The 17,167-nt window shown below is 44.3% G+C and overlaps 1 protein-coding gene across 1 annotated transcript in view; it reads right to left on the bottom strand.

Annotated features, from left to right (window-relative positions):
- The window catches only part of LOC126175053 (serine/threonine-protein phosphatase rdgC), a 1,927,531-nt gene that overhangs the window by 1,244,371 nt on the left and 665,993 nt on the right, over positions 1–17,167 (bottom strand). Inside the window, exon 3 of the mRNA XM_049921565.1 lies at positions 16,147–16,407. Within this exon, the coding sequence (XP_049777522.1) occupies positions 16,147–16,387 (241 nt within the window). The 5' untranslated portion in view covers positions 16,388–16,407. The remainder of the gene's footprint in view (positions 1–16,146; positions 16,408–17,167) is intronic.

The following is a 17,167-nucleotide window of genomic DNA, read 5'->3' as shown; positions in this document are numbered from 1 at the left end:
GGCCGAAACTGGAACTAATATTTTTGCAGCATAAGTCGGTTCCATGTTAACCCATTAGAACATTTACCAAGTTTCGCTACCATACGATAATTTCTGTGAGTAGCTACTCTTTAAATACAATCCCCCGATACATGCATACTGTTTAGAATCAGCTGAACATTTTAACAGCCGTCGGAGTATCATATATTTCGCTCTTTTACGTCTATGGCTACTTATACTTCCCCTCTTCTGTATCCTGAAAACTCTTCATCTTAATCCACTTAGACATCGTACGTTTCATGGAGGAGGGTACCCTTTACCATTACTACTCATTTCCTTTCCTGTTCCACTCGCATAAAGAGCGAGGGAAGTACGACAGTCTATATGCCTCCGTATGAGCGCTGGTTCCTCGCATCGTATCTTCGTGATCCTGACGCGCAACGTACGTTGGCGGCAGTAGAATCGTTCGGCAGTCAGCTTCAAATACCGGTTCTCTAAAATTTCTCAATAATGTTTCTCGCAAACGACGTCACCTTCCCTCCAGATATTCCCATTAGAATTCCCGAAGCATCTACGTAACACCAAGTTTAGGTGTTGTTCAAACCTAACCGTAACGAATCTAGCACTCCGCCTCTAAATTGCTTCGATGTCTTTCTTCCGGATCCAAAAATCTCCAGCAGTATTCAAGCATAGGTTGCACTAGCGTCTTAGATGCTGTTTACGTGTGAACCACTCTTTCCTAAAATTCTCTCAATAAACCGAAGTCGACCATTTTCCTTCCTTACCACAGTTTTCACATGCTCGTTCCACCTCATATCGCTTTGCAACGTTACGCCCAGATACTGAAACGACTTGAGTGTGTCAAGCTGGACACTAGTAATACTGTATCCAAACGTTAAGTTGTGTAGTATCTTTCAACTGTAAACTTCGACACCTTACCATGCACCCACACTATCAGTTAAATCATTTATATATAGAGAGAGAACAACAGATGTCCTACCAAGTTTCCCTGGGGCACTTCTGATCGTACCCTTTTCTCTGATGAGTACTCGCCTTCGAGGACAACAAACTGGGTTCTATTATTTAAGAAGTCTTCAAACCATTACAAATCTGTGAACTTATTCCATATGCTCGTACCTTCATTAACAGCCTGCTATGGGGCACCGTGTCAACTGTGTTCCGGAGATCTAGAAATATGGCATCTGCCTGTTGCCCTTCATCCATAGTTCTTAGCATATCATGTGAGAAAAGAGCAAGCTGAGTTTCACAGGAGCAATGCTTTCTAAAAACATGCTGACTCGTGCACATAAACTTCTCAGTCTCAAGAAGGTTTATTACATTAGAAATGAGAATACGGTCAAGGATTCTACAGCAAACAGAAGTTAGGGGTATTGGTCCGTCATTTTGCTGGTCTGTTCTTTTACCTTTCTTATATACTGGAGTTAGCGGCGCTTTTTTCCAGTCACTAAGGACTTTGCGCTGGGAGAAAGATTCACGATAAAAGCAAGCTGCCGGCCGTGGTGGCCAAGCGGTTCTAGGCGCTTCAGTCCGGAACCGCGCGACCGCTACGGTCGCAGGTTCGAATCCTGCCTCGGGCATGGATGTGTGTGATGTCCTTAGGTTAGTTAGGTTTAAGTAGTTCTGAGTTCTAGGGGACTGATGACCTCAGATGTTAAGTCCCATAGTGCTCAGAGCCATTTGAACCATTTTCAAAAGCAAGCTGGGTTATGGCTCTTCCCTTTTAGTCGTATCTTCGTTCCAAAAAATAAAAAAGCTATAGGAAGAAAATTCGAGGACTAGAGCGATGTAAAATATTTGTCAATTTTCATCTTCCTAGGATATCACAATCATGTGCAGGTCGGATTGCCTTTAGTTTGCAGTGTTCTTGCCTACAGATCTATGCAGCCATAAGTGACGAGCGTCCATCTCTTTCCTACTTCTCAAACTTCGCAGAAGATTCCCTGTAGACCTTGCTGGACCAGCACGCCTGAAAGGAGGAATTTTGCAGAGAAATTGTTAGTCACAGCCAACGGGACTTCCCAGACGATTGTTTCATTCTGCAGCAGAGTTTGTGGTGTTTTAAACTTTGTTCTCATTTTTTTGCTGGTCCCAAATTACCTGATACTCCACGGTGTCTGAGCGATGTCGAAGGAGTGGCTGCTGTGTCTTCTGTACATAGTCTCTATAGACGACTGTCGAAATACCTAAGGATCAGGAGCGAAATAGCTATAGTCCAACTTCAGTAGAAGGCGCAAAGATAAGTACTATGTTAAACATCCTCCTTAAGTCACAGAAACAGTTCCCAAGCGGACATCTTACTGCCAAACGTGTATACAGGGTGGTCCATTGATCGTGACCGGCCAAATATCTCACGAAATAAGCACCAAACGAAAAAACTACAAACATCGAAACTTGTCTAGCTTGAAGGGGAAAACCAGATGGCGCTATGGTTGGCCCGCTAGATGGCGCTGCCATAGATCAAACGGATATCAACAGAGTTTCTTTAAATAGGAACCCCTATTTTTATTACATATTCGTGTACTACGTAAAGAAATATGAATGTTTTAGTTGGACCACTTTTATCGCTTTGTGACAGATGGCGCTGTAATAGTCACAAACATATGGCTCACAATTTTAGACGAACCGCTGGTAACAGGTAGGTTTTTTAAATTAAAATATAGAACGTAGGTACATTAAAACATTTTATTTCGGTTGTTCCAATGTGATACATGTACCTTTGTGAACTTATCATTTCTGAGAACGCATGCTGTTACAGCGTGATTACCTGTAAATACTTCATTAATGCAATAAATGCTCAAAATGATGTTCGTGAACCTCAATGCATTTGACAATATGTGTAACGACATTCCTCTCAACAGCGAGTAGTTCGCTTTCCTCAATGTTCGCACATGCATTGACAATGCGCGGACGCATGTTGTCAGGCGTTGTCGGTGGATCACGATAGCAAATATCCTTCAACTTTCCCCACAGAAAGAAATCCGAGGACGTCAGATCCGGTGAACGTGCGGGCCATGGTATGGTGCTTCGACGACCAATCCACCTGTCATGAAATACGCTATTCAGTACCGCTTCAACCGCACGCGAGCTATATGCCGGACATCCATCATGTTGGAAGTACATCGCCATTCTGTCATGCAGTGAAACATCTTGTAGTAACATCGGTAGAACATTACGCAGGAAATTAGCATACATTGCACCATTTAGATTGCCATCGATGTAATGGGGGCCAATTATCCTTCCTCCCATAATGCCGCACCATACATTAACCCGTCAAGGTCGCTGATGTTACACTTGTTGCAGCCATAGTGGATTTTCCGTTGCCCCATAGTGAATATTATACCGGTTTACGTTACCGCTATTGGTGAATGGCTCTTCATCGCTAAATAGAACGCGTGCAAAAGATTTGTCATCATCCCGTAATTTCTAGTGCCCAGTGGCAGAACTGTACACGACGTTCAAAGTCGTCGCCATGAAATTCCTGGTGCATAGAAATATGGTACGGGTGCAATCGATGTTGATGTAGCATTCTCAACACCGACGTTTTTGAGATTCCCGATTCTCGCAGAATTTGTCTGAAACTGATGTCCGGATTAGCCGAGACAGCAGCTAAAACACCTACTTGGGCATCACCATTTGTTGCAGGTCGTGGTTGACGTTTCACATGTGGCTGAACGCTTCCTGTTTCCTTAAATAATCCGGCGAACGGGTCGGACACGTGGATGATGTCGTCCAGGATACCGAGGAGCCTACATAGCACACGCCCGTTGGGCATTTTGATCACATTAGCCGTACATTAGCATGATATCGACCTTTTCCGCAATTGCTAAACGGTACATTTTGACACGGATAACGTATCACGAAGCAAATACCGTCCGCAGTGGCGGGATGGCTCTGAGCACTACGGGACTCAACATCTTAGGTCATAAGTCCCCTAGAACTTAGAACTACTTAAACCTAACTAACCTATGGATATCACACACACCCATGCCCGAGGCAGGATTCGAACCTGCGACCGTAGCAGTGCCGCGGCCGGCAGTGGCGGAATGTTACGTGATACCAGGTACTTATGCGTTTGTGACTATTACAGCGCCATCTATCACAAAGGGAAAAAAGTGGTCCAACTAAAACAATTATATTTCTTTACGTACTACACGAATATGTAATAAAAAATGAGGGTTCCTGTTTTAAAAAACGCTGTTGATATCCGTTTGACCTATGGCAGCGCCATCTAGCGGGCCAACCTTAGCGCCACCTGGTTTCCCCCTTCAAGCTAGACGAGTTTCGTTCTTTGAAGTTTTTTCGTTTGATGCTTATTTCGTGAGATATTTGGCTGGTCACTATCAATGGACCACCCTGTATAAGCAAACACACAGTTCCATTCACAGTGTCTCAGAAAGTATCTACAGTCGCCGCCATTAATTGCCCAACAGGACACTATACGAATACAAGTGATGTTAGTGATTGTCCACTGGCTCTAGGATGGTGCCAGTGCTTAATGGCAGATCACTGCTAGTGGACATCTATATTACCACGCACAGTTTTCCAACTCCAAGCAATGTAAAGTTTGTCACTAACTCACCGTAAACTGTTGTTAACATGTGTGGCCATCTGTTTTTGTCACAGCTATTTCCTAAGCCCTGTTCGGCCCTGTGACGAAGCTGAGTTGTTGCTGTGTACAAGCAAGCCACTTCATGCCAAAAACTCCTTTCGGTGGTAGTTGGTTTTTTTGGTTTTTTTGCTGCCACATTCAAATGCTTGACGCATTCTATAGTTGCGACCCAGGTCGTTTCTAATCGCAGTGCCAGGCACATCGTTGCAACAGTTCAACACTGTAACAACCAACTACTTAACCGCGCTCCAAATGCAAGAAGGAGAAGAAGAAGAAGAAACCATTGCTGATATTTGATTACGGATACAATGCCGTGGTGCGATGCATAATTCCCTGCCTAATGTTTCTTCTTCCACTCCTACACACTTCATCAGATGCTTTAACGACTCGGAAAGTAGTTACAGAATCGAACAAGCTCGGCAGGCCGAGCTGTTTATTGCAGCCACCCAACGGTCGGCTCGTGACGTCATCAGACCGCTGCCTATGATCAAGGAGTCGCGCCACCATATGCTGTGGAGCTTGTAATGGGGAACAGTTGGCACTGTTTGTTTTATATAGCACTAAGACCATCAGCTTGTCTAATATCAGTCCTCCTCCTTTTCTGTTGAATGTAGAGAACGAACAATTGCGTGGATATATACAAACACTTCGGCTTGCTTGGATTTTTTGTGTCAGTAACATTTATTTGAGTCGCAACAATCTTTGATGAAGCCTTCTGCAGAGGAAGATGAAACGTTAGATGATAATTATGCCTTGTACCATGGGCCTACGACCTGATATCTAATATCAGCAAATGCCAAACACCGGCTGTGAAATCCTGCGTAAAGAAAGCATTATGCTTGAATAAAACGGCAAACGGTCGCTCTAAGACCCCCGAGTTCAGCCACGCCCTCAGTGCTATCCACGCACCCTTGCTGAGCATGTTAAAAATGTACCTGTCGGAGAGTTAGACAACCATTCAGCTGAGTGGTGCCGCGCAGTTGCTGTAGGATCTGAGGGCTGCTAAGGGGTGTCGAGGGGGTTGCCAGCCCTCAGGTGCTGAAGCAGCTGTCCAGCAATACTCAGCTGAATGGTTGTCTAACAGGATACTTGACTGTTCTCTGGAAATTGTCTTAAATTATTAGTTATGTCTTTTGTACTCCTAATATGCTTTTTTCCTCTTGAATTTCTGTAGTTGTTCCATAACACCGGAAAGGAAATTCAAATAATTTGAAAGCTCGCTAAAACGCTCCATTTGAGTCACGTCATACCTGTGACGTCACTGGCTAACTCACTTATCCTGCTGTCACAATGCTAACTCATAGTGACGTATTGTTTTGGAATTTACGTTTCTGAAAATGGTTTACAAATGGTGTGTAGTGCCACACTGTACAAATACTTCTGTAGAAACTCCTGAAAAGTGTTTTTGAGTGTTCCGGAGAATGAGAGGATGCATAAAATATGGTTGCACTGTACCGGAAAATTGCTACCACGTCGATCCAAAAGTTCACTAACTTAATTAATATGTGTTGCAGTGTGAAGTTAACATTAACGTACCTTCGAGATACGCTCTCCTACTGTCACAAAGAAGGATAGCACCACTGAACGAAATTAAATCCTAGTGAAAATTGTCGGTTTATCCAACTACATATCAATTTTTCGGTAGCTATAACTTTCAACTGTAAATTTGTTATAAATTATAAATACAATATACACTCCTGGAAATGGAAAAAAGAACACATTGACACCGGTGTGTCAGACCCACCATACTTGCTCCGGACACTGCGAGAGGGCTGTACAAGCAATGATCACACGCACGGCACAGCGGACACACCAGGAACCGCGGTGTTGGCCGTCGAATGGCGCTAGCTGCGCAGCATTTGTGCACCGCCGCCGTCAGTGTCAGCCAGTTTGCCGTGGCATACGGAGCTCCATCGCAGTCTTTAACACTGGTAGCATGCCGCGACAGCGTGGACGTGAACCGTATGTGCAGTTGACGGACTTTGAGCGAGGGCGTATAGTGGGCATGCGGGAGGCCGGGTGGACGTACCGCCGAATTGATCAACACGTGGGGCGTGAGGTCTCCACAGTACATCGATGTTGTCGCCAGTGGTCGGCGGAAGGTGCACGTGCCCGTCGACCTGGGACCGGACCGCAGCGACGCACGGATGCACGCCAAGACCGTAGGATCCTACGCAGTGCCGTAGGGGACCGCACCGCCACTTCCCAGCAAATTAGGGACACTGTTGCTCCTGGGGTATCGGCGAGGACCATTCGAAACCGTCTCCATGAAGCTGGGCTACGGTCCCGCACACCGTTAGGCCGTCTTCCGCTCACGCCCCAACATCGTGCAGCCCGCCTCCAGTGGTGTCGCGACAGGCGTGAATGGAGGGACGAATGGAGACGTGTCGTCTTCAGCGATGAGAGTCGCTTCTGCCTTGGTGCCAATGATGGTCGTATGCGTGTTTGGCGCCGTGCAGGTGAGCGCCACAATCAGGACTGCATACGACCGAGGCACACAGGGCCAACACCCGGCATCATGGTGTGGGGAGCGATCTCCTACACTGGCCGTACACCACTGGTGATCGTCGAGGGGACACTGAATAGTGCACGGTACATCCAAACCGTCATCGAACCCATCGTTCTACCATTCCTAGACCGGCAAGGGAACTTGCTGTTCCAACAGGACAATGCACGTCCGCATGTATCCCGTGCCACCCAACGTGCTATAGAAGGTGTAAGTCAACTACCCTGGCCAGCAAGATCTCCGGATCTGTCCCCCATTGAGCATGTTTGGGACTGGATGAAGCGTCGTCTCATGCGGTCTGCACGTCCAGCACGAACGCTGGTCCAACTGAGGCGCCAGGTGGAAATGGCATGGCAAGCCGTTCCACAGGACTACATCCAGCATCTCTACGATCGTCTCCATGGGAGAATAGCAGCCTGCATTGCTGCGAAAGGTGGATATACACTGTACTAGTGCCGACATTGTGCATGCTCTGTTGCCTGTGTCTATGTGCCTGTGGTTCTGTCAGTGTGATCATGTGATGTATCTGACCCCAGGAATGTGTCAATAAAGTTTCCCCTTCCTGGGACAATGAATTCACGGTGTTCTTATTTCAATTTCCAGGAGTGTATATGTAAAAAAGAGAACAGAGAGGAAAAAGGTATCTCAGTTGTTAGAGTGGTATACCGTCGATTTTTATGGGTTGATGTCCATAGATCTCCGTTTAGAATCTAACCCGAATGATCATTTTAACCTATTTGCGAAACGACTCGACAGTCCTCTCATATAAAAATCAAATCACAGTTTCAAAACGGCACCACACCGATAAGAGACAGAATATTATTGTGTTTTCCTTGTTGCTTACGTGTGCTTAAATTTGCAATCGCTGTTCTCACACTTTACGTTGAAAAAGATATTTTCTAGTTACTGTGACATATACTGTTTTCTTTGCGAGAAACAATGATTTTATCTTCGTGCTGTCTAGCTAAGATCTTCGCAGTTTAAATTTTTGTAGATTCATCAGCTTACATAGAGATGAAGGAAGTCTGCTTCTGATTACCTAGTTTGCCGTGGACCGTTAACATCTAATTTACATTTTCATCTTTTTTGACGTGAAGTCATGAATGTACCGTCATCTACATCAGAAGTCTTAAGGAAATTCGTTTCGTTTTGCTACAGTTTTATTATTAGAAAATAATACTGTAGCTAAAAATCAATACAGATAAAATTCTACAGTTCTCGTGAACAGAGAATGGAATCACAAATAAAACAGATTCTGCGTCAGTCACTCGTTTATTTTGCCACTACGCTTCTCTATGGTTCACACATCATCCTCTGGTGGAGAATAGTTTATTTACGTAGCTGGTGTTGGTGAAGCTATGTAAATAAACAATTCTCCACCTGAAGATGATGTTGTGAACAATCGAAACGCATAGCAGAAAGATAAGCAAATGACTGACGCAGACACTGTTTTATTTTTATTTAGCAACTGTCGCAGCCCTCATAATGCCGTCCCTTACGGATGACAAATTCACGAGTCGAATTACGTCGTTCGTTATCCGAGAGCCTCCAGCCGCTGCGACCTCTCACGGAAGGGCCGGTCATAACTCCTGCCGGCGCAAATGGTCGCTGACCCACGAAAACGGGACGCCGGCACTGCAGTGCTTGCTGGCTGGCGTCCACTGACAGCCGGCCGCGCTCTTTCGTCTAATTCCTCACATAGGCTCGCATGACGCTAGTTACTCTGACACCCATTACCGCTCAACTTGACGGATAATTAATTTTTTGCACTTGTCGTTAGCTCTCCGCCGCTTTGTACTTGTAGCAAATTTCAACTGTTCCGAGTCCGGGCTACTGCTTCTACCTTCGGATGATATATCAGGCGTCTGTTCACTATCGTTGTAAGCTTCTGTCACTTATCGACCTGATATCGTAGGTTTTTGTCATCAGTCTACTGACTGGTTTGATGCGGCCCGCCACGAATTCCTTTCCTGTGCTGACCTCTTCATCTCAGAGTAGCACTTGCAACCTACGTCCTCAATTATTTGCTTGACGTATTCTAATCTCTGTCTTCCTCTACAGTTTTTGCCCTCTAAAGCTCCCTCTATTACCATGGAAGTCATTCCCTCATGTCTTAGCAGATGTCCTATCATCCCGTCCCTTCTCCTTATCAGTGTTTTCCACATATTCCATTCCTCTCCGATTCTGCGTAGAACCTCCTCATTCCTTACCTTATCAGTCCACCTAATTTTCAACATTCGTCTATAGCACCACATCTCAAATGCTTCGATTCTCTTCTGTTCCGGTTTTCCCACAGTCCATGTTTCACTACCATACAATGCTGTGTTCCAGACGTACATCCTCAGAAATTTCTTCCTCAAGTTAACGCCGGTATTTGATATTAGTAGACTTCTCTTGGCCAGAAATGCCTTTTTTGCCATAGCGAGTCTGTTTTTGATGTCCTCCTTGCTCTGTCCGTCATTTGTTATTTTACTGCCTAGGTAGCAGAATTCCTTAACTTCATTGACTTCGTGACCATCAATCCTGATGTTAAGTTTCTCGCTGTTCTCATTTCTACTACTTCTCATTACCAACGTCTTTCTCCGATTACTCTCAAACCATACTGTGTACTCATTAGACTGTTCATTCCGTTCAGCAGATCATTTAATTCTTCTTCACTTTCACTCAGGATAGCAATGTCATCAGCGAATCGTATCATTGATATCCTTTCACCTTGTATTTTAATTCCACTCCTGAATCTTTCTTTTATTTCCATCATTGCTTCCTCGATGTACAGATTGAAGAGTAGGGGCGAAAGGCTACAGCCTTGTCTTACACCCTTCTTAATACGAGCACTTCATTCTTGATCGTCCACTCTTATTATTCCCTCTTGGTTGTTGTACATATTGTATACGACCCGTCTCTCCCTATAGCTTTCCCCCACTTTTTTCAGAATCTCGATCAGCTTGCACCATTTTACATTGTCGAACGCTTTTTCAAGGTCGACAAATCCTATGAAAGTGTCTTGATTTTTCTTTAGCCTTGCTTCCACTATTAGCCGTAACGTCAGAATTGCCTCTCTCGTCCCTTTACTTTTCCTAAAGCCAAACTTATCGTCACCTAGCGCATTCTCAATTTCCTTTTCCAGTCTTCTGTATATTATTCTTGTAAGCAGCTTCGGTGCATGAGCTATTAAGCTGATTGTGCGATAATTCTCGCACTTGTCAGCTCTTGCCGTCTTCGGAATTGTGTGGATGATGCTTTTCCGAAAGTCAGATGGTATGTCGCCAGACTCATATATTCTACACAAGCGTGAATAGTCGTTTTGTTGCAATTCCCCAATTATTTTAGAAATTCTGATGGAATGTTATCTATCCCTTCTGCCTTATTTGACCGTAAGTCCTCCAAATCTCTTTTAAATTCCGATTCTAATACTGGATCCCCCATCTCTTCTAAATCGACTGCTGTTTCTTCTTCAATCACATCAGACAAATCTTTCAAGGTATTCTTTCTACCTATCTGCTCTCTCCTCTGCATTTAACAGTGGAGTTCCCGTTGCACTCTTAATGTTACCACCGTTGCTTTTAATGTCACCAAAGGTTGTTTTGACTTTCCTGTATGCTGAGTCTGTCCTTCCGACAATCATATCTTTTTCGATGTCTTCACATTTTTCCTGCAGCCATTTCGTCTTAGCTTCCTTGCACTTCCTATTTATTTCATTCCTCAGCGACTTGTATTTCTGTATTCCTGATTTTCCCGGAACATGTTTGTACTTCCTCCTTTCATCAATCAACTGAAGTATTTCTTCTGTTACCCATGGTTTCTTCGCAGCTACCTTCTTTGTACCTGTGTTTTCCTTCCCAACTTCTGTGATGGCCCTTTTTAGAGATGTCCATTCCTCTTCAACTGTACTGCCTACTGCGCTATTCCTTATTGCTGTATCTATAGCGTTAGAGAACTTCAAACGTATCTCGTCATTCCTTAGTACTTACGTATTCCACTTCTTTGCGTATAGATTCTTCCTGACTAATGTCTTGAACTTCAGCCTACTCTTCATCACTACTATATTGTGATCTGAGTCTATATCTGCTCCTGGGTACGCCTTACAATCCAGTATCTGATTTCGGAATCTCTGTCTGACCATGATGTAATCTAATTGAAATCTTCCCGTATCTCCCGGCCTTTTCCAAGTATACCTCCTCCTCTTGTGATTCTTGAACAGGGTATTCGCTATTACTAGCTGAAACTTGTTACAGAACTCAATTAGTCTTTCTCCTCTTTCATTCCTTGTCCCAAGCCCATATTCTCCTGTAACCTTTTCTTCTACTCCTTCCCCTACAACTGCATTCCAGTCGCCCATGACTATTAGCTTTTCGTCCCCCTTTACATACTGCATTACCCTTTCAATATCCCCATACACTTTCTCTATCTGTTCATCTTCAGCTTGCGACGTCGGCATGTATACTTGAACTATCGTTGTCGGTGTTGGTCTGCTGTCGATTCTGATTAGAACAACACGGTCACTGAACTGTTCACAGTAACACACCCTCTGCCCTTCCCTTCCTATTCATAACGAATCCTACACCTGTTATACCATTTTCTGCTGCTGTTGATATTACCCGATACTCATCTGACCAGAAATCCTTGTCTTCCTTCCACTTCACTTCACTGACCCCTACTATATCTAGATTGAGCCTTTGCATTCCCTTTTCAGATTTTCTAGTATCCCTATCACGTTCAAGCTTCTGACATTCCACGCCCCGACTGGTAGAACGTTATCCTTTCGTTGATTATTCAGTCTTTTTCTCATGGTAACCTCCCCCTTGGCAGTCCCCTCCCGGAGATCCGAATGGGGGACTATTCCGGAATCTTTTGCCAATGGAGAGATCATCATGACACTTCTTCAATTACAGGCCACATGTCCTGTGGATACACGTTACGTGTCTTTAATGCAGTGGTTTCCATTGCCTTCTGCATCCTCATGTCGTTGATCATTGCTGATTCTTCCGCCTTTTGGGGCAATTTCCAACCCCTAGGACAATAGAGTGCCCTGAACCTTATCCGCTCCTCCGCCCTCTTTGACAAGGCCGTTGGCAGAATGAGGCTGACTTCTTATACCGGAAGTCTTCGGCCGCCAATGCTGATTATTTATCAAAATTTAGTCAGTGGCGGGGATGGAACCCGGGACCGTAAATGTTTTGATTATGAATCAAAGACGCTACCCCTAGACCACGGTATATAACTGTCTTCATAATACTTACTGTAAATTTTAACAGTAATATGATCGAGCGACACCGATAACATTCGAAATAGTATGGGTAAAACCAGAAAACCCAGAGAGTGTCTGTTACTTGCCTAGTGTTTGTAAAGACGAAGTGCACAATGGCACAGTATCACAAATGAGCAAAGTTTAATGTAGGTGTAGAAAAAATGATAACGGTAGTGGATCACGAAGTACTCGAGTCTCAAAAAGATCAGAACAGGGTCTAAAGAGTCGTATCAAGCCATCTTGGTGTATAATAACACATCACCCAAGTATCTACAACACATTAACCAGCGATTTAAATAAAAATGTCTACCCAGTAGCGCGTGGCATTTACTTTCACCCCGAGGTCACGTAGGCATGACACCGGACCTCATACAAATACTCAGCTCCTTTGGTAAGATTGTGACACGCCGACAGGGTACATATGAACGTGTAACAGAAATTCACAGGGAACTTGGATCAGAATCTTTGAAAGGCAAATGGCGTATTTCTCGGGAACTCCTGTCGGGTAAGTGAGGAAACTGTCGTCGAAGAAAACAGTGAGACCATTATTATGCCATCATCGTGCACAATCCGTCCAAAAAGTTCCGAGACTGTACTGCTGCCGTAAAGCGCCCTCAGTCTTGTGACCACGGTGGCGGCATGAAGTAATAACTGCAAACAACAGCTGTGCATCAAAGAAGTCAGTTACGAGCAGTGTCAAGTAGTGAATCGTAGTGGAGCAACATCTGTAGATCGAGTGTCCAAGACATTCTCCAGAAAGTTTTGAAGAAGATGAAAATGTGACCCGCGTTCCTTGACTCCTGAACAAATCAACGACACATGGGCGCCTGCCGTGACTTGACTGAAATGCAAAACACCGGCAATTCTCTTTTGGAAAAAGTCTTCAGGAGCGATGGGACTTGATGTTAGCAATACGAACGCACTAGAAAGTGACACAGTGAAGAATTTCCCACGAACAGTCAATGCATTAACGACACAGCCGAAATTCAAGCCATTGTGACACGCGGATGCCTGAGTAGAACATCATCCCAAAGAAGAACTTTTGTGACAGTTTCACAAGGTTGTATGAATGTTCGGTGCGTTGTTCTGTAGACTGTAGAGCATACGAAGGACTGAAACCACTATCTTAACGTTTATCAATTTTTTTTATTAATCATCTCCCCAACTTTTTGGACTGACGGAGTATACCTCGTGTAGGGATCATTAAAATATGATATGATAAGAGTGAGTATTGCGAGGACAGAGGTATATAGATTTTCAATTTTCTTTCGGTATACAAATGAAATAGGACAGTGAATAGACAATACTGACACCTAGTATCGTCCGTCATTCACTGTATAGTAGCGTGCGGAGCATATGAGGTGATTTGGGAACGTCATGTTGTGACGTGGTCTCCGTAAGACACACGAAGCATTATAGAATCATCCTGATCCATGGTCGCGCAACCAACATCAACACTTTTAGCAGATTTATTTGTTTTGTAAATAAAAACCGCCTTTTCTTACTCCACTGAAATTTATTTTTTCCCAGAAGCGTTTTGCCCTTTTCCTCTAAGGAGTCTTCAGTGGGATCTAGAACAGTATAATTTTAAAGTTGAACTAAATAAGCCCCTCGGTCATAATTTTTAGTCTTTTTGACCAGGTTTCAACACTTCTGTAAGTGCCTTCATCAGAAATTAAATATTTAAAGTGATCTAAACATAAGTACAAATTTATGGGAGAAAAAATTTATATAAAAAAGTGTAAGTACTGACTAACAGTACAAGAAAGAGACGGTATTTACATATCACGTATAAAATAAATACTTATTTTATACGTGACAGCCATGCGTATAAGATGCCTGTCATCTCGACTGCTAGTAATACGAGGCCGTTGGGATCCAGCACGGCGTTCCGTATTACCCTCCTGAACCCACCGATTCCATATTCTGCTAACAGTCATTGGATCTGACCAACGCGAGCAGCAATGTCGCGATACGATAAACCGCAATCGCGATAGGCTACAATCCGACCTTTATCAAAGACGGAAACGTGATGGTACGCATTTCTCCTCTTTACACAAGGCATCACAACAACGTTTCACCAGGCAACGCCGGTCAACTGCTGTTTGTGTATGAGAAATCTGTTGGAAAATTTCCTCATGTCAGCACCTTGTAGTTGTCGCCACCGGTGCCAACCTTGTGTGAATGCTCTGAAAAGCCACTCATTTGCATATCACAGCATCTTCTTCCTGTCGGTTAAATTTCGCGTCTGTAGCACGTCATCTTCGTGGTGTAGCAATTTTAATGGCCAGTAATGTATGAAATAAAATGGTCTTAACTTCTGCACGGTTTGCGTTAGGACGTTCAAACTGCACGGTTGGCCGCGGGGCATGATGGGATTTATTATGCGACTGTATGGTTTGGTTTAGCGACGAAGCCCATTTTCATTTGGATTGGTTTGTCAATAAGCAAAATTGGCGCATTTGCGGGACTGAAAATTAGCATTTCGTGATCGAGAAGTCTCTTCAAATGGCTCTTGAACACTATGGGACTCAACTGCTGTGGTCATAAGTCCCCTAGAACTTAGAACTACTTAAACCTAACTAACCTAAGGACAGCACACAACACCCAGCCATCACGAGGCAGAGAAAATCCCTGACCCCGCCGGGAATCGAACCCGGGAACCCGGGCGTGGGAAGCGAGAACGCTACCGCACGACCACGAGATGCGGGCAGTCTCTTCATCCACGACGGGTGACTGTGTGGTGCGCAATGTCCAGTTACGGAATAATCGGTGCGATATTCCTTGACGACAGGGTGGCTACCAAACGGTACGTGATGATTTTGGAAGATGATTTCATACCCATTATCCAAAGTGGCCTTGATTTCAACAAGATGTGTTTCGTGCAAGACGGAGCTCGATCCCATCGACGCAGGAGAATATTTGTGTCAAAATTTCATAGCAACTGTTCAAGTTTTTTTTAAAGAAGAGTATAATTGGAAAGCAAGCGAAAACAATTTAACTGTTGTAAACTGAAAATACTAAGTACATCAGAGTTTAAATCTTGTTATTTGAATTTACTGCTAGCGCAAAATCCAGCGGTTGAGTGCACTGAAGTGAGTACTTTTCTTAGCTTAATGGATAGTTTCCTAAGAACGGCGGTACTCATTATATTTGTTACTACTAATTTCGTCCACATTCCTAACAAGAAGTCTTAATACGTTAGTTCCTCTTTTTTCTCAGGCAAGCGAACATGCAAACTAATAAATAACTAGTAAACAAAAAGAAGTAGTGATGTCATGTAGCTTTAATTTTACGAATCGGAACAAGGTATATTAACGCTACGATCGATAAAACACAATACACATAGCTTAGGAAACAGGCACTTGCGCCTCTCTCCACAGAACATCTGCAGAGGAACAATAGTGCCTCTATGATTGACCTGAAGATAGGGCTTTGAAAACGCAGGCATTCTCGGTGAATTTGGTTGATTAAGTCGTCTCAGGTTATCAGGCGGGCCAAGGCGTCATGTTGTTGCAACGTTTCGACGAGTTTCCCACCCTCCATCTTTAGGCGTAATGTCAGGTTTACGTCCAGGAACGAACTAAACATAAATCTGACACTTCGCCTGAAGATAAAGAGTGGGAAACTCGTCGAAAAGTTCCGACAACAAGACGCCACTACTGGAGGCGATTTCATCAATGAAGTGCACACCCATACTCGACATATAGTCTTAACATTATGTGCGAGCATGTAGACGGAGACCAGCCGTTCCGTGTGAGATGTAGACGGTCTGGTACTTACTCCTCTCGACCTTGGGCATGCTGAACTCGCTCTTGCGCGCCTTGCGACAGCGGAACAGCGCGGCGAGCAGTCCGCTGGCGGGCGGACAGGCGCCACCCCTGCCCTGCTGCTGTGGCTGCTGGTGGAGGGTGCTTTTGGCGGAGCTGGCGTCGCTGGCGTCCGAGTCGCTGTCCGGCGCGGCGCTCAGGCCCTTGGCGCGCACGCAGGGACACAGCCCGCGGGAACCCCCGCACCCCATCATGGCTGCTGCCGGATGCTCGTCTGCAACACAACGCGGCACCGAGGGAACCGTTAACCCACTCCGCTGTCGCCACATGTGTAAACAATACATACGGCTAAATCTCTGTAAGTCAGTGTTTATACAGGACGGGTGAGGGACTTCGATTGTTCAACATGCAACGTCTTATCAAAAACAACCTAATGGAGGGTAAATCCAGTTCCATTTAAACTTTACGTGGGATAGACTCATCACGTTATCACAAAAGAGTCGTTTAGTACACTACGGAAAACTGAAAACTGCGGGCTCGATGTGAAATACGTTACACGCTAGTGCGTGATCGAGCTGTCCAGTAAATCGAGTACAATAGTTGCAAATGCGTTTGGACTTAATGCACGAAATTGGAAATTGCATTTTGAAACAAGTGCTGATTTTGACAAAAAAATGAACCGAAAGTTTATTCAAAATATCGAGATCAAGTTTTAACTGAGACACGTATCACCTTGTTGATTACGTTGCCTAGCAACTCGATAAAGCAGCTTAATTAATTCATTAGAAGGGTTTGCGACGGAGTAAGGTCCATTACACACGCAAAAATTCATTGCCGTAGCGGGATGGCGACCGTTTAATAATGTCCTTTTTAGCTAATAAGTATTTTCTCTATCGTATCAGTAAATTTTGTAGTAAATATTACGTGTTACCGTTTCCCCCTCTGTGCGGTTCGTAGCGATGCACTATATTTCCCTATTTCTAAATTAAAATCAGTATTTGGCTTAAGTTTAGAATATATTATTCCTTCAGAAG

Source organism: Schistocerca cancellata, chromosome 3 (assembly GCF_023864275.1).
Source record: "Schistocerca cancellata isolate TAMUIC-IGC-003103 chromosome 3, iqSchCanc2.1, whole genome shotgun sequence".
Classification (NCBI taxonomy): domain Eukaryota; kingdom Metazoa; phylum Arthropoda; class Insecta; order Orthoptera; family Acrididae; genus Schistocerca; species Schistocerca cancellata.
This window is presented reverse-complemented; position numbering and strand designations above follow the sequence as displayed.